The sequence below is a fragment of the Rattus rattus genome, chromosome 15 (assembly GCF_011064425.1).
Source record: "Rattus rattus isolate New Zealand chromosome 15, Rrattus_CSIRO_v1, whole genome shotgun sequence".
Taxonomy (NCBI): Eukaryota; Metazoa; Chordata; class Mammalia; order Rodentia; family Muridae; genus Rattus; species Rattus rattus.
Genome location: NC_046168.1, coordinates 75,322,620 through 75,349,537, shown reverse-complemented (window position 1 = coordinate 75,349,537; position 26,918 = coordinate 75,322,620). Strand labels below are relative to the sequence as shown.

The 26,918-nt window shown below is 43.8% G+C and overlaps 1 protein-coding gene across 2 annotated transcripts in view; it reads left to right on the top strand.

Annotated features, from left to right (window-relative positions):
- Gramd2b (GRAM domain containing 2B) overlaps positions 1-23,523 on the top strand; it is a 98,353-nt gene extending 74,830 nt beyond the window's left edge. For both annotated transcript variants that reach the window (XM_032885401.1, XM_032885402.1), the window contains exons 5-14: positions 816-919; positions 4,263-4,358; positions 7,010-7,081; positions 7,170-7,250; positions 10,626-10,737; positions 11,403-11,525; positions 12,607-12,694; positions 13,959-14,063; positions 19,195-19,288; positions 22,321-23,523. In XM_032885401.1, coding sequence (XP_032741292.1) covers positions 816-919; positions 4,263-4,358; positions 7,010-7,081; positions 7,170-7,250; positions 10,626-10,737; positions 11,403-11,525; positions 12,607-12,694; positions 13,959-14,063; positions 19,195-19,288; positions 22,321-22,362 — 917 coding nt within the window. In that variant the 3' untranslated portion in view covers positions 22,363-23,523. The remainder of the gene's footprint in view (positions 1-815; positions 920-4,262; positions 4,359-7,009; positions 7,082-7,169; positions 7,251-10,625; positions 10,738-11,402; positions 11,526-12,606; positions 12,695-13,958; positions 14,064-19,194; positions 19,289-22,320) is intronic.
- Positions 23,524-26,918: the final 3,395 nt, after the last annotated feature.

Sequence of the window (26,918 nt, the reverse complement as noted above, 5' to 3'; positions counted from 1 at the left end):
GAGAGACTAGAACAGGAGGATGTCAAGCCTGAGGCCAACCAGGTCTAACTCTTTAATTCCAGGCTAGCCTAGGCTGTGCAGCAATACCTTATCTAAAAAAGAAGTCAATAAAAAATAATAAAATAAAACTAGCTGCTCAGGAGGTGATGGTGCAGCCAAGTGTGGAACAATCACATATCTCTGTGAGTGCAAAAGCATGGAGGGCCAGGACAGTAGAGAATGAAGAGCAATTTCACTCGCAGAGGGTAAAGAACACAGGAGTTAGTTCCAAAGCAATGCCCCATCAAAGAAAGGAAAGGAAGCCCAGGGCTTTTATTCTAGGGAATGATGCTTACAGGAAGTCATTTTGGAGGTGGGCGTGTGTCTGGGCATCCTCGTTTTAAGGTCATAGTTCATAAAGAAAAGACTGCAGACACACTTCTGGGCGTGCTTTCACCCAAACTCACTGAGCACACGTTTGAACGTTAAAGTGGCAGACCTGAAGGTTTTGGAGGCCTGCACAGTCAGTAACACAGAGATGGTGGACAAGACTGTCTCTGGCCATACTAAGCTTTCTTTAAAAAGTTCTAGGGAAAAACAAACACAATATTAACAGCAAAACAAGACAGGCCATTTTGAAGTTGCATTCAATGTAGGCGTTGGCCCTGAAGAGGCTCGCCTCTCTCAGTCACTATCAGTGTAACTATGGAATATGAGTGTATATTTAGTAACTGAGATAAAGGCCAGTGTTTATTTGAAATAGAGATCACAGAAATAATAGTGGTTTGCTAAGTCCACTGTTCTAAATCGGGCTGTTCTACCTCTCTGTTTCTTAGGCTTTACCTGTGCTCTCCAGAAAGAAATTCTGTACCAAGGAAAGCTCTTTGTGTCGGAAAACTGGATTTGTTTTCATTCCAAGGTCTTTGGAAAAGACACTAAGGTTGGTGTGTTTACACAGTATTCTTTATATATCATAAATTAAAAATTGCCTTAACATTAACTGTATTTATAAATATCTCCATCATGAGTCTGATTTTATATGGAGTTTCCTTAGTTGTGCTTCCAAATTTGACTGCTCGAAATGCCTCCAGGTGATGCAGGCTTCTTCCTCCACCCCCACCCCCACCCCCACCCCCACCCCACCCCCCACCTTATACACTTATCACTCCTTACCTTATACACATCACCCTGTGCTTGCCCTACCCTTCTGTCTGAATCCCTTTTACACACACATCGTCAGAGACACCAAAGTTGTTCCTGTGTGTTTCTGGGAAATATGCCCTAGTCAGTTTCAGAGGCATTCATTAATAACCAAAACACATGGCCGGGCGGTAGCTCAGCTCTATAATCCTATCGAGAGGACTGCCAGGAGTTTGACAGCAGGCTGGGCTCTAAGTGAGTTCCAGGCAAACCTAACTTACTATATGTGACTCTGCTTCAAACAACCTCCCCCCGAAAAAAATTACCCATATTTTGCTGTATCCATAGCAATTACTAGGATGACAGGTTTGTGAGTGAGTGTCTTATCCTCACCAGCGCAAGGAAGCTGGAACACGAGTGTACAAGGCTCCGTCTGCAGAAGTCAGACCCTCACATCCTCAAGTGTGCTCTGGTGTGGCTACCTTTAGGTCTCTATTAAACACAGGCTTGAGCTGAGCTGTGAGACACCCAGAGCTTGAGAACAGCGTCAGTGACAAAGGAAGCGGCAGCTTCCCCGGGCTCCGCTTTCTGAAACTGTCACACAAAGAGGGGAAAGGCAGTCCTTGCTATGGTTTCATAGCACAGTTCATTGAGGCAGCCAGAGGTCTGAGAAGTACCTTCCCTCTCTTCACGGCCTCCGTGGTTCTCAGGGACTATGCCTGGAGATGATGAATAAGCAGTTTTCCTTCCTGTGAAGTAGCCATTTATGAACTCTTTGAAGTGATTCCACTATATCTAAACATTCTCCCCAAAGCCACTGGTAATCCTGTAAGAACCAATCAACGAACACAAAGGACATTCTCTAGTGGCTGACGTCAGCTCTGGAGGGCAGCATACTCCATGTTGCTTTCTGTATATGGTTATCGTACGCTATTCTTAGGCATTCTCTGCATTAGTACAGAGCAGAGTAGTCTTGCCTCAGAGCGCTAGATTTCGGGATTGTAAGAAGATGGTCATGGGGTCTGGAGGGGATCAGGTCCTGCTTCTCAGTGGGATTAAGCACCGTTCTAAATTCAGAGTGAGTCTGTGTCTCTAAGAAATCTAAATCTTAACGACAATCTGAACAAAGGCATTTTCTTTTCTAATAACGTGTGAGTTCACAAAGGCAGGGAGTGAGCTTCAAGCTACTGTGATTTAAGGGTGGTTCAACAATGCTCCAATGACAAAAAGAAGGTAAAATGAGCTTTTTAATGCACGGACACACTTGGGTTTCTTTTGTATGAGCGATATCTAACCTTCAAATTAGCAGGAGAAAGAATAAGAACTGTTGAACCTTCGTCCCACCCAAAGATGGTGTCAAGAAAGATTCAGAAATCTTACAGAATTCCCTCATGGGTCAACAGACCTCAGTCCAACATGATGTTCTGTAAACTAATGCCTTCCAGTTTGCTCTCGGGGGACCTTTCTGAATGTCTCCCCTGAAAACAGGTTACGGGCTGCTTAATTGAGTGAGGGACTTCAGCCGGGGGTATTTTCAGTTGCTGGTCGAACTACCACACGTCCCTTCTAGTCCCATCGAAAAGTCACTTTATCGTCACTTCACAAGTTATTCCCTTATAATTTTATAGTCACAGAATATATGATTAAAATGCCTTATGGGTCTTCTGTGTCTCAGAAAAGCCTAAATGCGCTGCCCCTTGTATTTCACTGTGTTTCTGTCTTAGAAACCGGATTGGACTCATTCCGACCTCATTGTTACCTTAGTAGATCCCAAGTTCTTTTTTCCAAAGTTATCCCAACCTCAAAATCATCCCTTGCCCTTGGCAATGTCTCTGAAACAGTAGCTTTTAGGGAAGTGTCGAAGCAAGATTAGTCCCTCATTATTCAGAGAACTCGGCTCAGCAGTGGGTAAACCCAGCCCACAGACCCAAATATTAAAAATTAAATGTTTGTTTTCATTCCTTTAAACTTACAGAAGCAGTGCAAGCCCCCCCTCTCCCCACTGACCTCTTTAAGAATGTATGAAGCTTTAAAAAATAATGATAATAATACATGTTCACATAAGCGTGTGTTCCCCTGCAGCGAGTCAAATCATTTTTTTAAAAACCATTTATGTGAGATTGTTTGGAGAAGCCAAACAGTGGTGGTCACTGTTTTCTGTGTTGTCTGATCTATTCTTATAGCAGATCATACAGTGAACGGGTGGGGTCAGAGCAGTTCCCATTCCGATGTTTCTAAGCTCCGATGTACAGGATCTTGAATGAGCCACGTTACCTTCCCAAACAAATTTCATGATCTGATCTCCAAGCCTTAAAGGATCGCCATAATTAAACGGCAGCCTCACTTGATAAAGAATTAATACCATTGTTGCTAATTTTTAAAAGATGTATTTATTTATTTATTATATATAAATACACTGTAGCTGTCTTCAGACACACCAGAAGAGAACATCCAATCCCATTACAGATGGTTGTGAGCCACCATGTGGTTGCTGGGAATTGAACTCAGGACCTCTGGGAGAGCAGTCAGCACTCTTAACCACTAAATCTGTTGCTGTGTTTTATTTGAGGCATAAATGATGGGTTTTTTTTAATGTTGAGCATTCTGATATCATGAGACAGTGATGAAATTTGGTAAATGTTTTTATTCTCAATCCTCCAAACCCTACCTTCTTTAATCCAAACATCTAAGCATTAGTAAGAAGGCTGTCTGCACTTATAAATCAGTAGGCAGAAACTGTGTGGATTGCCCGTCAGACTGAGAAGGCCATGTAAATAGTAACAGGACTGGATTCAGGATTAATTAAGACTTTCTGTCCAGTATGCTTTCCCCATCCACATGTGCTCAACCCAGGAACTAAGTCCAGAGCACACGTTGTAAGCGCCAGGTTTCCATGGAGCCCTGAGCTCGGATCTGTGGACATCAGTGTGAATGCTGTGTTCTGTTATCATGTCTAGAACTTCCCAGCTGTGTCCTGTAGCCCCCAGTCTGAACAGTTCAGTGATGTGTTCCTCTCACTCCCAGGTTCCCTCCTCTTCATGCAACCTGGAGGACTTACCTGCTGGTGGTGTCCTTAGCCAGATGTAGCTTCGATGTGCTGTGTGTAAAGTCTAGCTGCTGCTGACTTGCTGGCTCTCTTTCAGATCTCTATCCCAGCCTTCTCGGTGACCTTGATCAAGAAAACCAAAACTGCCCTTCTGGTGCCAAATGCCCTGATCATAGCGACGGTCACAGACAGGGTGAGTGCAGCACAGAAGGACCACCTGTGCTCTGCCTGTTGTTGTTTTCCTGCCCCTTTTGTTTGCTTTTGTTCTTTTGAGGTTTGGTTGTTATTGGTGTTGCTATAATTTGGTGCATTTCAACAGTAAATTTACAGGAGCAGCGCAGAAGGCAAACATCGTTAAGCATGTATTGATGTAGGACAACCCCGCCCCTCGAAGTTTGCCAAATGCATGAAACCTACTGTGTGCTAAAAATGCTCCCCTCACTAGCCAGATGACACCACTAAGAACTTAATCCATTAAAAAGAGATCCCAGGGGCCTGGCAAGATGGTGCATGGATAAAAAGTGCTAACCATGCAAACTTATAGCAACCAGCATCCAGTCACCAGATCCCACAGTGGAAAAAGAGAACTACCTACCAAACGCTGTGCTTTGACCTGTTCATGTGTGCACTATAGCACTCATCTCTCCACACATACATCACACACACACACATTCAATAACAATAAGAATAATAACAACAACAGATAAAACTAAGTTTAAGGCCAGGTGTGGTGGCACACATTTTTAATTCTAGCACTTGGGAGGCAAAGGCAGACAGATCTCTATGAGTACAAGGCTAGCCTGATCTAAATATAGAATTCCAGGACTATAGAGAGAAGGGTGGAGGGAGTGAGAGAGAGATGCCTTGTCTCAAAAACCTAAAGAGGGAGAGAAGCCAGTGGAAGCCTGACAGCTTGAGTTTGACCCCCAGTCCCATACGTTACAGGCCTACACACACACACACACACACACACACACACACACACACACACACACACACACACAGCCTCTATTCTTTACCAAGGTGTCAGAGTAACTCCTGAACTGGGCTACCCTGAGTATGCACACCCAGAACCATTTCCATTTCGACATTTGTTTCACCTGCTATCTTTGTGAAAGAATGATGCTACCTTAAACTTCTAACCATGCTAGATAACTGAGTAGAGCTGAGAAGAAAAAGTAACAGCTATTCTGGCCTCGTGGGCACACCTGTCATCTCTGTACATGGGAGCTAATTCAGGAGAATCATAGGTGTGAGGCCCCCCTAACTACATAGTGAGATAGACAGATGATGGATAGATGGATGGATGGATGGATGGATGGATGGATGGATGGATGGATGGATAGATAGATAGATAGATAGATAGATAGATAGATAGATACATAGATAGATACATAGATAGATACATAGATAGATACATAGATAGATACATAGATAGATACATAGATAGATACATAGATAGATAGATATTCTGATAAACTAGAAAATGAATGAACATGGCTATTTATTATTTTAAAAACAATTGCTATCAAGCACTTACTTACTCTCTGCCAGGTATACATCAAGTGCTTTCTTTATGTTTTCTAATTTATCTCCATGAGCAGTTTCCCATTATTATCCCCTAGTAAGTGTCAGAGCTGGGCTTTGCACCCAGACCTGCCCAGCGCCGGAGCCCATGGTGCCCACTCCTCTGCAATGCAGTGGTGCCGAGTTGGAGGCTGTGTCATTCTCTTGGTGGCGAATGACAGGGATCCTTCAAACTCATGAAAAGGAGGTCTGAGAGCATTCCGTGGCACAGACCTTGAGAAAGCCAAAAAAATTTTAGATCTTGTAGATGTACCATTTGCACAGAAGTAAAAACCTTTCCATATGCCGTTTGTTTCCAAAATATTTGTCCAGCTTTGATTGTTGGGGTTTTTGTTTTGTTTTTTACCATAACTAACAAACATCTGGTGAGGGTAATCTCCATATTAGTACAAGGAAGAACCTGGAAGGGTCATGAGAAAGAACCACCCTGTGATAACTGCGGGCAAGTCCTTTGCAGACAGGCAGGTCAGAGCAGAGAAGCAGGTCTCCTCCGGGAATCACAAAATACTGGAAAGGCGAGGAGACTTTAGAGGTCCCAGCTGGTATCACAGCCTTGCCCTATCCTATCCCATCATGCTCTTTAGGGACACCCATGTCATCCTTTGGGAACCTTCATTTCGCTCCATTTTTTTATTGTACTTAAGTGGAATTTGGGGGTTTGGTTACTATAATAAGCGGGACCTGAGGGGCTGGAGATGTGGCTCAGTAGGTAGCGCTTGCCTAGGAGCATAACCCCTGGATTCCATCCCCAATATCACATAACTGGGTATGGGGATGCACACCCATAATCTCTGTATTTGGGAGTAGAGGCAGAACTGACGAGAGTTCAAGGCCATCTCTGGCTGCACAGTGAGTTTGATGCCAGCCTGGGCCACATGACACCCTGCCTCAAAAGAAAGGGGAAAAAGGCACATAGGGATATATACTTACTTCATTCCAGAAATGAAATAAAATGTGAATGTTCAGATGAATCATTATAGTTAAGGTGATGGTCTATGTCATTTGCAAATATGAAAGTTAGGGGAGGAAAGGATGCTTAGTCGGCAAAGGCATTTAGAAGGCATTTATGTGCATCAAAGTCTGGTGTCCTGAGGCCAGTCCTCAGGAACCACATCTTGGAAAGGGTTGTCCTCTGATTTCCACAGGGACACTGCGTCATGTGTGTGCATGTGTCACACACGAAACGTAATAGAAAACTCATAAGAAAACACAAAAACTACTTGAGCTCTGAACTCTTGGTTCTATCTTATTTTCCAGTACATATTCGTTTCCTTGCTGTCCAGAGACTCAACCTACAAACTGCTAAAATCTATTTGCGGACACTTAGAGGTGCGTATGACATCAGAATCCCGTGCGGCCTTTCTTCGGTATTAAGGTCTGTGGTTGACCTGGGTTTTCATTCTGTGCCTGATTTCAGAACACAAGTGTCGGTAACAGTCCCAACCCATCTTCTGCTGAAAATAGCTTCCGGGCAGATCGCCCTTCCTCTCTGCCTCTGGTAAGTCACCTTGTTGTGCCTCATTCTCAAGCCCCAAAAGACCACCAAGGAGCCGAATCCGATGCAATTGCACCAGGGTCTTTATTTAAGCTCAAGCTTGGGCCACACCACTTTCTGTGAAGTAGCAGGGAAGGAAGGTGAAGTCCCGAGCTCTCGGTGGGACAAGGTTTTATAAGAAATGGCAAGCAAGCGAGGGGGAGCCAAACCATAAACATAGCTTCTGTTTTCCTTCTGATTGGTGGTTGTTAGGAAGGGAAGTGCCAGGGGCGGGCTTGTAACCTGGAGGTGCAGGTTTATTGGGGAATAGCCTGGAAACTGGTGTTAGACTCAGGTTCGTTGGAGAATAATCTAGAAACTGATGCTAGAGAGTTCAGCCTTAGGACAGGTTCTCTGAGATGGAGTTCGAACCCAAGATCTGGTCTCTCAACTTAGATAATGATCAAGGTGTGCAAGCAAAGGATGAAGCCAGGGCTACGTGTGCTCACACCACAGCCAGGGCTTGGGAAGAGCTCATGACCAGAGTAGTCGAGGGACAGCTGCAGAGCACAGCTTGTCTCTGCAGAAGCAGGGGAACTGAAGGCCACTAACACGTTTTCTAGTAATCTAAGAAATGTGATAGTGAGATTGGAGATACATAAGATCTCGCTTTGTTTGCCTGTCAGTTTTGTATGTGTGGTGCCGGGGGTGTCAAACCCAGAGCCTCATACACACCAGCCAAGCGGTCTCTACTAAGCCACGTCCCAGGCACCAGTGCTCCTTTAACGAGATTCATAAATCTTATTGAGGCCGTCCATGACTCAGCTCACAAAGGCCTATTCATGGCACTATACTGGTGTACACTATCAAAAACTGGAAAAAGTTAAAATTAATTCTCACCATCAGAGACTTTAGCTTAGAAAAGATAAGGCAAACTCAGAAATAACTAGGCACAGCTATTATGACCAGGTGGCAGGCGGAGAGATTATGATTCCCTTGGACTTTGTAGACCACAATGAAAACCTCCTGTGGTCTATTTCATTGGTGCACAGTGAGTACCTATAATAGGACTTTGGTTTTCAGAGAGAGAGAGAGATCTAATCATATCTATTAAAGATTGACCCGCACTGACTGTTGGTCAGCGATTGCCTTGGGTCAATCACAAGCCGATAGTCTGAACATCTGTGCATCTCCTTTTGCACTTTGGGAAATGTGTAATTAAAATATCTTCACATAAAAACTCAAGAAGGTTCATCTGGATTTGGTGGCACACACCTATAATTCCAGTATTAGAGAGCTAAGACAGGAGGATTGCTCTGACTTTGAGGCCAGACCGGGCTACACATGGAATTCAAGGCCAGACTAGAATACATAACCAAACTTTGTCTCTAAAAGACAGAAGAGAATGTTTATAGCAGAATTTTTCACAACAGCCCCAAAACAGGAGAAAACCCTGATGTTCTTCAACTAATGAATGGAATGTTTTCACTGTAGTACACAAATGGAATATTAAAAGAAACGTCAGAAAAAAGAGAATGAGGGGCTGAAACATGCTACAACACAGATGGACCTTGAATGATTACGATAGACAGAAAGTCAAACACAAAAGGCTGTGTATGACATTAGTGTGTTTACTGAAGCTTCTCGAGTTAGGATAGATTTTTGATCCCAGTAAACCCATCATAATGAGCTATTTAGCACTGGGAGGGGAAAGGCAGAGCAGTCCAGAATGCACATACAATACTTAGAATTCAACGGACGTGGTTTCTGATCTGAGGCCACCCAGCTGGGGTCTCTCCTCAGGGAAGTTCCTTACACGCGGACCCACTCCTTCCATCCACTGGAATGCTAGCCTTGCCATGTGGCTGGGAGAGAGTCAATGCATTCATGTGTGCAAGGTGGTTCACACACTACCCCATACATGATAAGCATTTAGTAGATCATTTTTTAGTTATTTATTTTTATTTTATGTGTATTGGTATTCTGCCTGCATGGATTTCTGTGTGAAGGTGTCAGATCTCCTGAACTAGAATTACAGACAATTGTGAATCATGTGGATGATGGGAATTGAACCCAGGTCCTTCCAGGTCCTACAGTTAAGGACAGTGTTCTTTTTTTTTTTTTTTTTTTAAAGATTTGGTTGGTTGGTTATTTATTTATTTATTTATTTATTTATTTATTTATTTATTTATTTAGTGAGTACATTGTAGCTATCTTCAGACACACCAGAAGAGGGCATCAGATCCCATTACAGATGGTTGTGAGCCACCATGTGGTTGCTGGGATTTGAACTCAGGACCTCTGGAAGAGCAGTCAGTGCTCTTAACCACTAAGCCATCCATCTCTCCAGCCCCCAGTAAATCATTATTAAGTGGAAGACACTGAAGTTTTTTTCACTTTTCAGACTGGGATGTAGCTCAGTTGGTAGAGTGCTAGCCCGGCGTGCACAAAGCCCTGGGTTCCATCCCCAGGACCAAACAAATATGGCGTGAAAGCACACACCTCTGAGGGGGAGGCAGAGAGTCCAAGGTTAAAGGACTTCAGTTACACTGAGGCTTTGGGGCCAGCCTGAGATAGATGGAAATCGTGGCTCAAAGAAACAAAATAAATATGAATCAGTCAATCAAATTTTCAACTTTCTTTTCCCGATCAATCATTGTAAGGAAGCAAATGAATGTTGAGATGGCCCAAAGACAGCAAACTCAAGCACACAACTTGCTCATTTGTTTACCATTAGGGTCCTTCCTCAGTTGGCAGCTAAACTGTTAAGAGCTCAGTCTAATTCTGTAATTCGGCCGTTGCCAGGGTCAGCTGGGAACACCATGCACCTCCTTAGCACCTCAGGGAAGCCAGTGGAATACAAATTAAAACTCCTCTCTCCGCCTGTGTTCTTTACTCCTGTCTGCTTCCTACCCTCTGTACCGCAGTCGACCCTGATCAGATCTAATTCAAAAGACTACTCTCTCTACTCAGTCTTAATTTTCCAGCAGTGGTGGTTTTTTTTTTCCTTTCCTGTGTCCAATGTCATTTTTATTATAATTTGCTATACTTTTTTTCTATATTTGAACGTGGACTTGAGCTGTCTGTCCAGCCTTCTCTTGTGCTGTCTGCCGCAGTCCGCTGAGACGTCTCTGCCTCACACTAAGCAGTTTCTCTGTCGCCAGCCATCAACCTTCTTCTCTAGATGTTTGTTTCAAACAAGCTGTGAGCTGTTCGTGTACAGAACTCTAACCATGTAGGAGGCTCTCAGTTTCTGTCACCAGAGACTCCCAGGCTAGGAAATCCTGTGATGTGGGGTAACCCGTGCTTCATTTCCATATTTTATGGGTCAGCCCTAAGCAAGAGGACTAGCGTTTATAAAGGCCTGCCTGTTTTCTTCCTCTCGTTGTCTCCCCTCAGGATTTCAATGATGAATTCTCAGACCTGGACGGAGTGGTTCAACAACGAAGGCAAGACTTGGAAGGATACAGCAGTTCCGGCTCCCAGACTCCAGAGTCTGAGAACTCGCGAGGTCTGAGGAACTTACGTTTTGATAAAAGTTTTATGCCCTACAAAACAAACACCCTCCCCTCACCCTCTTCAAAACAGAAACAAGGCCCACCCTTCTCTTCCCAGTTAATGGTTGCAAAGGAAATCTGGGGAAAGGGATCCTAAGAAAGGGAGTTGCCTCCATGGCGAAATCCATCCTCTCCTTCGTCCATATTTAACAGATATCACTTAGGTCAATGGTTCTCAATCAGTGGGCCAAGACTCCTTTAGAGGTCAAACAACCCTTTCACAGCAGTCACCAGAAAACCCAGATATTTACATTGCAATGCATAACAGTGGCAAAATTAGTTATAGTTGTGTTTTATAGAATTATATGTATGTAGCTAAAAAGTAGCAAGGAAAATGATTTTGTGGTTGGGGGTCAGCACAACATGAGGACCTGTATTAAAGGGTCCTCACCTATGTCAGTAATAATAACAGTAGGAGTGGCAGCGTGTGTCTGTGGATGCCAGCCCAGCACGCTTGCGTCCTTTTCCTGGGCACGTGGGGTTCCAGTCTCCAGGCGCCACGTGGCACTCATGAGAGAGCCACAACATAGCCAATATGCAGATGAAGGGTTTTGTAGCGGATCCTATGAGTTTTAAGTATATCAGGGACCAAAATGACCTTGCCTCGTTTCCTTAGCAGACTTCCATGTGACCGAATCTCAGACAGTTCTGAATGTCACAAAGGGAGAAACAAAACCACCTCGGACAGATACCCACGGGAGCAGAGCGCCTGATGGAAAAGCCAAGATCCTGCCTGCCCATGGTGAGGATTGGGGTTATTGATGGGCTAGTAACACGCTCAAAGCCCCAGCGTTTCACACAATTCCTCTCATGGTCCCTCCCTTCCTTCCTGTTGTTGGTCTGTCTTAGTTAGGGTTTCATTGCTGTGAAGAGACATCATGACCGAGGCAACTCCTATAAAGGACAATGTTTAATTAAGAATGGCTTACAGGTTCAGAGGCTTAGTCTATTTACTTCATGCTGGGAAGCATGGCAGCACCCAGGCAGCCATGGTGCTAGAGGAGCCAAGAGTTCTACATCTTAATCCACAGGCAGCAGAAGGACACTGTATTCTACACCGGGCGGAGCTTGAGCATAGGAGACCTCAAAGCCAGCCCCAACACTGACACTTCCTCCAGCAAGGCCACACCTCCTAGAAGCGCCATAGCCCATGGGCCAGACATTCGAAAGCATGAGTTTATGGAGCCACACCTATTCAGACCACCACATTGTCTTTGAATGTTAAATCCCACTTACTTATTCAATAAGTAGTACCTGATTCTAGGCTTTGCTGGGGGCCACAAATGGAAGTTGATGCATTCTTCTTTGTGCTATGAACAAAAAGCTGGTGATAAAAACCAAGTTACTGACTTGTTTCTTATTTATTAACAACAGTAGTAGTAGTAGTAGTAGTAGTAGTAGTAGTAGTAGCAGTAGTAGCAGTAGCAGTAGTAGCAGTAGCAGTAGCAGTAGTAGTAGTAATAGCAGTAGTAGCAGTAGTAGTAGTAGTGGTAGTAGCAGTAGTAGTAGTAGTAGTAGTAGTAGTAGTAGTAGTAGTAGTAGTAGTAGTAATAGTAATAGCAAGGATGGTGCTACATTGTTCCACTGACCCCAATACAATACTTGGCAGAAATAAGCCTCTCGAATATCTAGTATTTGATGAGATAACCTGAAAACAAAATGAACCTACTGGTTCAAATATCAACAAGGAGGCCTCCACGAATATTTTCTCCTCCCCGTGGGTATAAACCAACCTCAAGTAACTCTTCCCTGCTGAAATGGTGCTAAGAGAAAGACGTATGCAGGGGTGCTAAAATTATTGCTACTTTTGGTTTCCACAACAGGTCAATCGGAAACTATTGGGATTTTACATAAAATGGAGTCTCGGAAGTGTCCAACTCTCCGTCATATCCTTATATTCTATGCCATTATGTAAGTAGCTATGTTTACTATAAGTGGTTTATGCAAACGATCCTGTCTTACAGATGAATAATCTTTTCTCATTGCCAAGAGCCATTGTAAATCCCACTTGTGCTGACAAAACCCCACATATTTTCCTTGGCAATTTTCATTTCTTTTTTGGACATTCTCCCCCTCCCCTGTCCCCCACCTGCCCTTCCCCCCCCTTAATCTTAGGTTCCTTTTTATAACCATTGTGCTGAATCGACCCAAGAACCAAGTTCTTCGCGACAGTCAGTAACTCCTGACACGTCTTTGTTCTGCTTATTTTTCTGTCTGTTCAACTTCTGAACAGAAGCCAAGACATCATTCATCTCTACAAGATATCATCCATCTTTAGTGACAGCTCAGACACAGACTTTTTTAACTTTTCATCAGCTTCCAGTCTATAACCAATTGCTGGCTCTGAGAATAGCCAGTTTAGTTCTTTCTTTTTTTTTTCTTTTTTTCGCAGCTGGGGACCGAACCCAGGGCCTTGCACTTGCTAGGCAAGCGCTCTACCACTGAGCTAAATCCCCAACCCCCCCAGTTTAGTTCTGAGGTGTCTCTTATACCCAAGGGAAATACATATGCCCATCTGGTCGCCATTAGAGCAGGGAATTTGCAAGTCTCTAGGGAACAAAGTTTATTGATCTTGCCCAGGCTTCTGGAAGACAAAGAGAATACCAAAAAGGATGGGAGCTTTGGCCTAGACATCCAGCTTGAGTCTAGCTTTGAACAATCCTTTAAGAATGGCCACGTTTCTGTACTTTGAGAAACTTGTGACAGGATTTTAAGTCTTCTTGCTGTGAGATTTTGTAACATGCATTGATCTGTTTTTTTCTCTTTTTTTTTTTAATTGATTATTTTTTTATTTTTAATTTTATTTGGATGCTTTGCCTTAACTGTGTGTGCGTGTTTGTCTGTGTGTGTGTCTGTGTGTGTGTCTGTGTGTGTGCACACCTGGGGCCCTTGGAGGCTAGAAGAAGGCATTGGATCCTCTGAAATTACAGGTAGCCATGATCCACCCTGTTGGTGTTAGGAATCGATCTCAGGACCTCTGGAAGAGCAGCAAATGCTTTTAACTGCTGAGCCGTCTCTCCAGCCCCTCCACTTAAACCATATTAAAGTCTGTTAATCCTTTATTTAGTTCTTTCTGAAAATATCCATTAATGAAAAAATGACTCCAAGTTCCTTGTTTTTAAGTGTCAGTTCCTGGCTATTAACATAATAGAAATTTCTCGTTGCCCCTCTCTAGTGTCTGTGCTTTGATCATCTCTACCTTCTACATGAGATACAGGATTAACACTCTGGAGGAGCGCCTGGGGTCCTTGACGTCCATCATGGATCCCCACAGTACTGAGTAAGATGGCCTTCCAATGCTACTGTTCAGATCAGTTTGACAGTTGACCTAAGTTTAGAGTCCTCCTCAGTAAACACTATGAATTTGTTCTGTGTGAGGCAATCAGTTAACTGAGTGGTTGGGTAAAGCAGAAGAAGAGTTCTAGAAATGAGTGACTTGACCTTGCATGACCCCTGTGCTGCTGTTCTGCCTCCAGCAACACTACAAGAAACATACGGAATATTGTGTCGTTCACCTAATTATCCTAAGACGGTGGTTCTGACCTTGACCTTAAACTGTTCACGCTCATTTTTAGAAAATAGTAATGAGTTAAAACATTTGTTTAAAAAGAGATTCAGCACATGTCATCATATGTACTTATTTATATTAATTAATTTACAGAACCCTTGCCCATATTCCTGATTACTAACTAATTGAATGTGTGTCTGTAAAGATTTGCTTCTGTACTTTTTTTTTTTGAGACAGGGTCTCTCTACATAGCCCTTGCTATCCTACCATTCACAATGTATACCAGGCTGACCTTGAAATCACAGAGATCTGCCTACCTCTAGAGTGCTGGGACTAAAGGCATAAGCCATCACACTAGCCTCATTCATTACTTTCCATAAATGTAACGTTCACTTGCCAGATATGTCATCTGGGAAGCCTACTGCTGAATATGTTCACCCTTTCTAGATCTTTCTGAGCTCTGGCTGGCTGGTTCAACTCAGCTGTGCTGGCTCAAACATCTCTCCAAGCTGACTGATTCAAACTGGCTTCTCTTGGCTTCTGACTGAATTGTTCTGCTTGGCCTCAAACTGCCAATCTGTTCTAATCTTATGACTCCTTCCTATTCTCTGGCTTGTTCTGTCTTCACCTCCAACTTGTCTCTATAAAATTATCCCAGTAAAACTCTGGCCTCTTTCTCTCTCTCTCTCTCTCTCTCTCTCTCTCTCTCTCTCTCTCCTCTCCTCTCTCCCCCCTCCCTCCCTCCCTCCCTCACTCTCTCTCTCTCTGACTCATTCTCTCAAGATGGTTTTTTTTTTGATGTGTCACGTTACCAAATTAACTCCCTTGTTTGAGATCAAAGACATGTACTAAGTGCATGTCTGTATTCCAGTCAGAGGGATTAAAGATTAAAAATGAGTCATTCTATCTGATCACCACAGACCTAGAAGGTCTTTGAATGTGATCCCTTGCCAGAGCAACCATGTTACTGAATTAAAACTCCTCTACAACTTTCAACATGCCTGTCCTAATCAAATCTATCCAACCCATTTATTCTTTAAGTCTGTCTTCATGAGAATTGTTGTACATTGACTGAAATCATGCTTTTAGCAAGAGAGATTCCTTTTGAAGAACCACTTGCTAGAGACCCCATTAAAATGGATACAAGGGTTGGAGAGATGTCCCAGTGGTTAAGAGTACTGGCTGCTCTTCCGGAGGACCTGGATTCTCTTCTCAGCCCAACATTGCTGCTCAAAACCATCTGTACTCTAGTTCTAGAGGATTCAATATATATATATTGAGCTTGGTGTTGTGGTTCACACCTTTAATCCCAGCACTTGAGAGGCAGAGGCAGGTGGGTCTCTGTAAGCTCAAGGACAGCCTGGTCTATATAATGGATTCCAGGACAGCCAAAACTATAGAGACCCTTACTCAAAAAAATAAATATAAATAAATAAAATAGAATGGATACATACATATATAAATCAGAATTTCCTTCATTATGTTTTACCACAGCTTTATAAGACAACTATTACTCCATTTAAAAAAAAAACCTATAGATTCATTTTATGTATATGAGTGTTCTGCCTGCATGCATGTATGTGTACCAGAAGTCAAAGGGGGGGGCAGATTTCCTGGGACTGGAGTTACAAATAGCTACTAGCCACCATGTGGGTACTGGGAAATGCACCCAGACCCTAGTACCCTTTGCTGCTGAGCCATCTCTCCAACTCCTATCACTGAGAAAAGTGAGACTCTGGAATACTTAATGTCTTATATTTTATAATGACTCCAGGGTTCAAACATAGATCTGTAAACTGCAGAGCACCTGGATTCCTGGTTCTCCAGGGCCTCTCATACCTCAGTGCATGTCAGAGTCCACCACAGAACTGCTTAAAGCCGATCACGTGGCCCATCCCAGAGTTCCTGAAGGAACGGGCTGCAGTGGGGCTTCCCTGGTGACACTGATGATACTCGTCTGCAATCTGTACTTTCTACTGTGTCATATCTTTTTTTTTTAAAGATTTATTTATTATATATGAGTACACTGTAGGTGTCCTCAGACACACCAGAAGAGGGCATTGGATCCCACTACAGATGGTTGTGAGCCACCATGTGGTTGCTGGGAATTGAACTCAGAACCTCTGGAAGAGCAGTCAGTGCTCTTAACCGCTGAGCCATCTCTCCAGCCCATACTGTGTCATATCTCATTCTAGGGCCTTCTTCACTGTGTAAATTACCTCCAGGCCTTGGCTTATGCGTATGCCTACATGCAGGTCATTTGGGGGCCATAAGTGCATATTTGAACCAATAAGCAAATACAGAATCCTAACAACAGTTTAGCCCAGATCCATATACCCTACCCCTGCTCTTCCACCATGTTCAAAATGATAACGCAACTCTCTATTGGTATTAGAGGTGAGACCAAATGATTGTAGACTGTTAATGCCTATCCTCTTGGAAAAATATACCTCATGTTTTACCACTGTATAATTAACTTAGTAATACAGAAGGGGGAGTTCTGACAAACAGAATGTTCATTCCCCTTTGTGAGTTCATTCCAAGAAGAAATGCAATCTAAAAAAAAAAGTCTGCATAGAAAAATGAAACACACACACACACACACACACACACACACACACCCCACATACAACATAAGGTCAGAGGATGCCTGTGAAAGATAGGACTGTTGATACAACGTCATTCCAGACCCTGGATTTCCTTTGGCCCTCTGTTCAGAGTGAGACAGGTAGCTAAATCCTCATGTGTAACCTGACTCTGCACCCTCTGAGGAGCCCATCCATTTGGCTGGTGTTGTCAGCAGGTTACAGGCTCCTTGGGAGCCTACTCCTCTACACCGGTTCCATGCCTGATGGTGAGAATATCTCTGTCCCTCAGAATTCCCTAAGTCAGTTCTCTGAGCCTCAAATCTCCTCAACTAGAAACTCAAGGATGGCCATCCTATTTCCAGGAATTAATGATTTATAAACAATACTATGTGTTCATAAAAAGCAGCTTTTTTTTTTTTTTGGAGCTGGGGACCGAACCCAGAACCTTGCGCTTGCTAGGCAAGCGCCCTACCACTGTGCCAAATCCCCAACCCCCCCCAAAAAAAACAGCTTTCTTATGATATAAGTCGTCATCAGTGATTTTCTAAGTGCCTCTGTTTCAAAAAAATGAATCAGATAGAAAATAAATCGGACCAGTTATTGAGATCTAAACACTGAATCACTGAATTTAAATCCTAACAGGAGAGGCTGAAGAGGTGGCTCAGCTGTTAAAAGCACAGCTGCTGCTCTTTTTTTAAAGATTTATTTATTTTATGTATATGAGCACACTGTTGCTGTCTTCAGACACACCAGAAGAGGGTGTTGGATCCCATTACAGATGGTTGTGAATTGAACTCAGGACCTCTGGAAGAGCAGTAGTCAGTCAATGCCCTTAACCACTGAGCCATCCATCTCTCAGCCCCAAGGCTGCTGCTCTTGCAAGAGGACCTAGGTTTGGTTTCCAGCACCTACATGGCATCTCACAACCATCCATGTACTCTCTTCTGGCCCCCAAGAGCACTTTATGCATATGATACACAGACATATATGCATGCAAAATACTCATTCATGTAAAATAAAGATTCATTTTTAAAAATAAATATTATTTTAAAGAATCACAACCAAGAAAACTACAGCTGACGCAGACTATGGAGAAGTAATATTTGACTGTCTTCCTGGAAAATGTTCTTACTCCAAAGTTCCTATGGGATTAGTTGGTACAGTATTGCAGTAGAGGATTCCAGCCATAAACAGTCAATTGACACAAAGAGTTATATTTACATATTTATACAAGTCTTTTTTTATATAATAATTTTTATTGGATATTTTTTATTTACATCTCAAATGTTATTCCCTTTCCCGGTTTCCTGTCCATAAGCCTTTGTCTTAGTTTAGACTTTATTGCTGTAAACAGACACTATGACTAATGAAAGTTTTATAAAGGGCAACATTTAATTGGGGCTGCCTTACAGGTTCAGAGGTTCATTCCATTATCATCAAGGCAGGAGCATGGCGGCATCCAGGCAGGCATGGTGCAGGAGGAGCTGTGAGCCTACATCTGAAGGTTGCTTGCAGATACTGATTTCCAGGCAGCTAGGAGGAGGGTCTCCAAGCCCACCCCCACAGTGACACACTTCCTCCAACAAGGCCACACCTAATAATGCCACTCCCTGGGCCAAGCATATGCAAACCATCACAAGCCCCCTATCCTGTACCCCTCCCCTACTACTCACCCCTTCCCACCTCCCCACCCTGACATTCCCCTACACTGGGGATTCCAGCCTTTGCAGGACCAAGGGCTTCTCCTCCCATTGGTGCCCAATAAGGCCATCCTCTGCTACATATGTAGCTGGTGTCATGGGTCTGTCCATGTGTCCTCTTTGCATAGTGGTTTAGTCCCTGGGAGCTCTGGTTGGTTGTATTGTTATACGACAAGTCTTAAGGAAAGAAGGGGTGGGGAGGGATCGTGGCTGCGTGGAAATTTAACTGAGTAGGTACTCTTTTTGAACGCTCTAGTATAAATGGCTCTTTCTCCCATGGCTGAGGCCACCAGGCCTTCATGCACACGTAGCTGCTGTGAGGGATGTAGAGTGTTAAGATCTTAAACAAAGACTCTGAGCACCATGTACTTAAGAACAGTTGTCTGCGTTTCAAGTTTAAGCCAAGGCACCTCTAGGTACTTGAAGGAAAGTAGCTGAAGAGAGGTCCAACTAAACTCAGAACTGGCCTCTAACACCCAGCCTAGAGCTGAGGATCACTGCTGTGCCTCTGTGACAGTCACAGGCAAAATGAGGCCAGCCTGCTCCTAGCCCAGTTTTCTGTTCAAACTTAACCTGTATTCATGCTGTGAACGGGGTTTCTCTTTTTCCTTACAGCCAGACAGCCCCCTCCAGCCTAGGATCACAAGTACAGTTAAATGTGGAGGTCCTCTGCCAAGAACTTACAGCTAACATAGTGAAATTAGAAAAGGTAAGTTGATTTTTCCTGTGTACAGGAGCAATCTGGGCATTCCTTGCAAGTGCTACTGGCCTTTTTATTATTATTATTTCTATAAAGAAACAGAATTTAATCTCATTTTCTGCAAAATAACAATAAGATTGATCTATTGTTTGTGTCCTTGGCTGGACATGGGACCACTGGTGAGTGGTCAGTGACACTGAGATTCATGGAAAGATGCATTTGGGAGTCAACTAGAGACTGCTGAGTAGCCACAGAGTAAATACCCAGCTCACATAAAACATGTTTAATCCCTGTTACTACCTTGGCTCAAAGGAGAGAATAAAGTTTTAAATTACCTTGTTTAAGGTGGCAGAGACAGAAGGTTTAGGGACCCAGAATTTGAACCAAGTCTTCTTGCTTAAGGCTAGAGAGATGGCTCAGTGGTTAAAAACCCTGACTACTCTTTCAGAGAACATGGGTTCAACTCCCAGCACCCACATGACAGCTCACAACTGTCTGTAATTCCAGATCCAGAGGATCCAACATCCTCACACAGACATATATGCATACAAAATTTATATATGTACCAATGCATATACAATTTTTAAAAAGGATAAAATCTTTAAAAAAAAAAAAAAAAAAAAAAAGCTGGGTGGGTGACACATGCCTTTATAAGCCCAGCTCTTGGGAGGCAGAGGCAGGAAGATCTCTTGAGTTTGAGGCCAGCCTGGACTACAAAGCGAATTACAAGACAACGAGGGCTACACAGAGAAACCCTGTGCTGAGGGGGGAGGGGTGGTGGGGAGGGAGTCCTCTGCTTGGGATGGCTCAATGGTAAATGTGTCTATCACTTGAACGGGTGTGAGTTCAACCTTTATCTATCTATCTATCTATCTATCTATCTATCTATCTATCTATCTATCTAGTTAATAAATCTGCTTTTGCAGGTTAAGAGTATACTCATGCTTCTCCCTCCAAAGGATCATCCCTGGCTAACTCTGTGCTTAGCCTAGAGCCTTCGTAGATTAGGATGATAAGTGGATGAAGGAGGAGGGGGTAACCATTCCACCTGATTTTTAGATTTATTTCTCCTTTCAAATATTTCCATCCTTCCCCATCCAGCAGCTCCCTTGGCTTAACACTAATCCTTTACCTGCCGCTCTCCAGAGCTACACACTCTTGTTCTGGAGTTTTACTCATTCTGACTTGTAAATTTGTCCCTTGTATCAGGAACACACAGAACGCTTTGGCCTCTTCCTCATCTCCCACCAGGCCCTGTCAGGACAGCACACCCTTTAAAAAGGGAACAGAAAACAGAAGGATGTTGGCCTGTACCATCGGCAGTTGGCCTGACCCTGTGGGACTCAAACCCAGTCCAGCTGGGCAGCGAGGGAGGCCGCTAGAAATGAAAGGAGTCTGTTAAAAAGGAGATTTGGGCCAAAATGTTCCCCGAGGCTGTTGAGCGGTGGCCTGGCACAGCCTGGGAATGACAAAGCCATGATCTACTGTGGGAAACCCAGAGTCATGACTCAGCAACTCCTTTCTGCCATCAGAGATGCTCATGTCTGACCTCATGACCATCCCCCAACCCGGACGATCCACTTTATGTTCATGGTCGTTACCCCACCTTCAGTCACCCTCACAGCAAACCCAGGGGTAACCCCCAGCTGCTTCCCACCTCAAGTGCCATGAGGTCTGCCCTCAGATGTCTCCACATTCTCTTTCAGACACACCTCGCTGGTCCTGACTGCCCATCTGACACTGTGAAATTCATGAATTTTCTTTATTTTCTATTTATTAGTATGGGGTGTGAGGGGTATACACGCACCCCTGAACAGCCTTTGGGACTCGGTTTTTTCTTCAGTGGGTTCCAGGAACAGATCCCAGGTCAAAAAGCTTGACCTGCCAGCATCTTCACCCACCCACCCCCATCACCATGGCTCTATTTACGTTTTCTAGAAGTCAACATTTTGTATGTTTACTGACCACTGGGGTCTGGGCTATTGTTTGCTTATTTATCCCTTTTGTCTGGTTTTGCTTTCTGGCTTGTCTGTCTTCATAGGTGTGTCTACATAGTTTAGACATTGGTGTTTTGAGCTTGGGATGGCTCAATGGTAAATGTGTCTATCACTTGAATGGGTGTGAGTTCAGTTCCTTTTCAACCTTTCTGCTCCTGTTTTTCCAACCAATCCTTTTTCCTGAGAGTTAGGGCAGGTATGAAGGAGAAGGTATGCAGGATAGGCAAGGCTTTTAGATTTCTTTGGATTTTGTTGTTGTTTTATGCGTGCCTGCATGCGTGTGCGTGCGTACACATGTAGGAGGCAGAGGACAATCTGTGGGAGCCATCATGGGTTCCAGGGATCAGAATCAGGTGGTCAGGCTGGGCAGCCAGGACTGGCCACTCAACATCCTACCTAGAGTTGAGAATTAACTACATTGTCTGCATGATATTCATGGGTAAAATGATGCTGGGTCAGTGCCTAGTTTTCTTCTCTGCTTCTGTTAAAAAAACACTGGCTGGAAGCAACTTGCAGTGGTGGGAAAGGTGGGAATGGGCTTAATATAACTTACAAGATACTGCCTGTCATCCAGGGAAGCAAGGTAGGAACTGAAGAAGAGAAAGAAGGACTGCTGCTTACTGGCTTGCCTTGCTCCTTCTTTCTCTCTCTCTCTCTCTCTCTCTCTCTCTCTCTCTCTCTCTCTCTCTCTCTCTCTCTCCTCCTTCCCCTTCCTCCTTCCCCCTCCCTCTCCCTCTGTAGATATTATGCATAAGAATGTGTGGTACAATTGTTAAACATTATGACACATCTACTTAAAGCCACAGGGCAGAGCTTTATTTAAATTTAACCTGCGAGTAGCTTTTTATTCTAATCAGAATAATGCCCAGAATTTCCAGGCCATAGCAAATGCACTCTTAAGATACATATTATTTGGGGTTGGGGATTTAGCTCAGTGGTAAAGCGCTTGACTAGTAAGTGCAACGCCCTGGTCCCAGCTCCGGGGGGGAGGGGGGGAAGATACATATTATTTATAATAACACCATCTCTTTTTATTGTTTCAAGATACAAAACAACTTACAGAAGCTGCTTGAGAATGGGGACTGAGTGACCAGCTGCTGGGGCCAACATAATACCTCAAGTTCTCCCTTGAAGAAGGTGCTTCTCGAGAGTCTGTTGTGCGCCCCCTGCTGGCCAGAGGCGCAAGATGCTGAGAATCCAGATGTGTTTGCGCTTGGAGGTCTCCAGCTCAGGAAGGGGGGGAGGGGAATGAGTTTGCTTTCGTGCAATAAAAGTTGACCTTGTCTCTGCTGCTGCCTGAAGATAACAGACCCATCTCGGGAGGTGAGCGAGGTCCTGGAGGACAACTGTAACACTTGGGTTATGGTAACATCAGTAAACACAGCACTCCACGCTTTTCAGCTCTTTCTCAGCCATTGCTGCCTTCACCCACCCCAATCAGCCTTCAGACCTAAGGGGAGGTACATTGTATACCAACAAACTCAAAATGGTCAAAATAGAGAATTAGTCACGAGCCTCCAACAAGGTGGCGAATCTCTCCCATGAGCAGGCTTGCTTCTGACACCTTCACGTTTGTGGTTTTGTTTTTATTTTCGTGTTCCCTTCTACTCTTATGTTCTGGTTTCTTTCATCTGTGCCTTTAAATTTTCCAATTCGGTTGGGTGAGCATGTCCGGTAAAGTGAATTAAATGTCCCATCTGTGTTGTGCTGTCTTGCGCCCCTGACTAGTACGTAATTGGAGTGATTCTCCCCAACCTCCCGTCAGGAATCTTTGAGGTGTGACACTGAAATACTAAATCAGATTCGCTCTGAAACCAAAACTAATCTTTCAGCCCAAAGCTGTCCTAGTAATTTAATATGGGAAGGAAAGCCCCGTTCCTGGGGTTGTAAGTACAGTGGGAGCTTTGAAGCAGGATGTCTGTGTTGGACTCTAAAACCCATTTCAGCATGGTAATTGGATATCTTTCTCCTACAATAAAGCGTAAGTGGTGGTCTGCTAACTTTACTTACAGTATGGGTCGGCTGGTTTTTATTAATAATGATTTAGGGTACCATAAGATCTGTAAGTATAAAACATTCTATCTGCGATGCATTTTATAATCATTTCTATGAAATGTATTTTGTTTAATCAGAGAAGCTAATAAGCGGATTGGTCGTGTCCTGTGTATTGGTCTGCGTACTGGGTAACTGTGCCTGGTGCACCCCCGGCTTTTAATAAATACTCATTGCCTAAGGCACCCTAGTTAACGCTGTTTCCTGCGTTTGTAATTCTCTTACCTGAGACTTGCCGTGGTTTTTACGTCTCCTCACCTTCATACTGCATCTTCAGCTTCATTCATACTCAGCTGCCGCCACCAACACCAACACCGCCACCACCAACGCCAACGCCACCACCGCCGCCGCCACCACGGAGTATTTATTTCATAAGTCAAAAGAAAGTTTAAGGCTTTTTCGATTATAATGTTATCAAGGAAAGAAAATGAGCTTTGAAATTAGTAGACAAGTGTTTGATTCCTAGGTTTGAGATTTTAAGAGGTGTTCGACCTCAGACATAATTCTTTGCCATCCTCTTCCCTGTTTTTTATCAATGAGGCTGAAAATACCAAGGAAAAAGTGTCATTGTGAAGCTGGTGGAACCTCTAAAGCCCACAGCTTTGTTGGGCACACAGTTTACCTCATAACAGATACTATGGGTTTTGGAGGTTTGGGGGGGGGGGTTCAAGACAGGGTTTCTCTGTGGAGCAACCTTGGCGCTCTAGAACTCACTCTGTAGACCAGGCTAGCCTCAAACCCACAGGTCCACCTGCCTCTGCCTCTCAAGCGCTGGGATTAAGGTATGCACCATCATCACCTGGCCCTTGATCATTTTTTAAATTTTATGCATGCGCCCGCGTGCGTGCGTGCGTGCGTGCTTTCCGGTATCGGTTCCATGGCTGCTTGGGATGAAACTTGGCTTGCCCAGCATACTCGGCAAGCACTTTTACCCACGAGGATTTCACCAGCTCCACTATTAATGCTCTGCCATCTAGCAATCCATCTTAAAGCAATACTCAGATTAAAGTCAGTTTTTGTGTGGAAGGATAGTTTTTTGTTTGGTTTAGTTTGGTTTTTTGGGGGGTTTTTTGTTTTGTTTTGGTTTGGTTTGGTTTGGTTTGTTTTTAAGACAGTCTTACTGTCTTGCCAGACCAGGCTATCCTCTAACTCATGGAGATCTGCCTGCCTCTGCCTCCTAAGCCCTGGGATCAGAAGCACACACCATATCCAGCCCCTAAGAATGTTCCTTGAACCAGTGAGAGAACAGTTGCTAAGGAAAGTACGTGGTGGAATTTTGCCATCGTTTGCCCACCATACAAGCTCCCTGTTAGAAATCCCTGCCATCTCACCAGCTCGGAATATCCTTTTATGTACAGTCCCGTCCCCCCGCCCCCGCCGTCGCCATTTTTATTACATTTTTTCTGTTTGGAGGGGGTAGCATACATATTTTGTGTGAAGATGAGCGATGTGTGGAGACCTGGTGACAACTTGCACAAGTCGAGTCTCTCAACATAAGAGTCCTCAGAATCATTCCAGGTTATTAGGTTTGGCAGCAAGCACTTTTACCCTCTGAGCCATCCTGGCCGCCCTTCAGGCGCTGTTTTTAAGCCTTCTGTGGCTGCCCTCGCACTTATCCGCTAGCACAGCTTCCCTGGTTCAGGAGTTTCAGGCACATGCCGCCACCATACTAGCTTAATGCAGCACGTTGTTTCCTGAGTTTTCAGGCCATCTCTGCTGTATCTAGATGCAAAGCCTTTTCTAGTGTGGGAAGAAAGACTGAAAACCACTTTTTCCTGTTGTGGTTTTTCTTATCTTGTGTGCTCCTAACCACTTAATGAAGTTTCTTTTTTTTTCCTTCTGTACACATACACACACACACACACACACACACACACACACACACACACGCACAATCTACCACACCAATGCTCTACATGTGATAATGACAAATACAGTGACTCTTGACTGCAGATGAAGCTGCTATATACATGGGTCTTTACAAATCACACAACTTATTACCCTTTAGGTCTTTAAGAATCTTGCCAGAAGGGGCTGGAGAGATGGCTCAGCAGTTAAGAGTTCAATTCCCAGCAACCGCATCTGTAATGGGATCAGATGCCATGTGTGTCTGGCATGTCTGAAAACAGCTACAGTGTACTCACATAAAATAAATAAATTAAAAAAAAAAAGAATCTTGCCAGAAAGCCTCATTTTGACAACTATTTCTGAAAGTGGCCTTAATACACAAAAGTATGAGAAAATACAACATGGAGACACATGCATCCGTCTGTCCTACCATCACTCAACCTAATTTTTTAAAGAGTTATTTTTCCTATTTCATATGTGAGTTATTTTGTCTGAATATATGTGTGTTTACCTCATATATGCCTGGCGCCTGTAGAGACCAAGAGGGCAGCACATTGCTTGGAAATGTAGTTACAGATGACTGTGAACCAACGTGGGGTCCTGGAAATCCAACTCCGGGCCTTTGTAAGAGCAGCAGGTGCTCTGAACCACTGAGCTGTCTCTCTAGCCCTGTCTACCTATTTTAAGCATCTTGTAGACAGTGTAGAAGTGTCTTCCTCCTGTCTCGGAATGCTACATATATGCCCTGAGAATATTGCCTTGTCAGTTTCTGGATCTTCCTCGGCTATGTGTACTTACATTAGTGTAGCAATCCCTGCTTCTGTTTCCATGTCCCTGCTCCATGCTGTCATCTGACAATGAGAGACTAAGAAGCTTTGACCCTAACCATATTCAGGCTTCCATCCTGCAGTCTCGGGCTCTGGTCCTGTAGGAATCGCCTTGGCCCTTTGTTCCTTCATTTGAGCGCTATGACAGTGAACTCTTAGCTTCTCCTGTCTATGTGTATAAAGATCCCAGAAGAAAGGAATAAAGAAGCAAACAAACTTCCAAGAAGCTGCTTGCCCCAGGTACGAGACACCTGACCAGACGTCTGAGGCCATAACACTGAGTAGAAGTCAGTTCCTTGACCACAAAAGGGAATATTTGTGTCTACAGAGTGAGTTTCAGAGCAGCCAGGTCTACCCAGAGAACCTTGCCTCAAATAACAACAGAAAAGGAACACTTACTGCTCTTGCAAAGGACCCAAATGTGGTTCCCAGTGCCCACATGGCAGCCAACAACTGTAACTCCAGTTCCGGGAGATACAACTCCCTCTTCTGGCCTCCATGAGCACTGTAACCATGCAATGCACATAGATACAAGTGGGCAAACACACATACATATGGAATAAAGATAAAAATCAATCTCTTAAAAATAAATAAAACTACTATAGCCATTCTAGTACAAGGTTGTATGGGTATGTATTTTCATTTTTTCCCTGAAAAAAAAAGCTAAGAATTGAAATGCTACATCTCATGGCAATAATATGCTTGACTTTTTAAGAAGTTATAAAACTGAACTGGAGAGGTGGGTCCATGGTAAGAACACATATTGTTTTCTCAGAGGACTTAACAGCATCTGTGTCAGGTAGCTTACAACCACCTATAACTTCAGAGTATCTAACACCCCCTGGCCTTCTTGAGAACCTGTACACACACACACACACACACACACACACACACACACACACTTAAATTTAAATT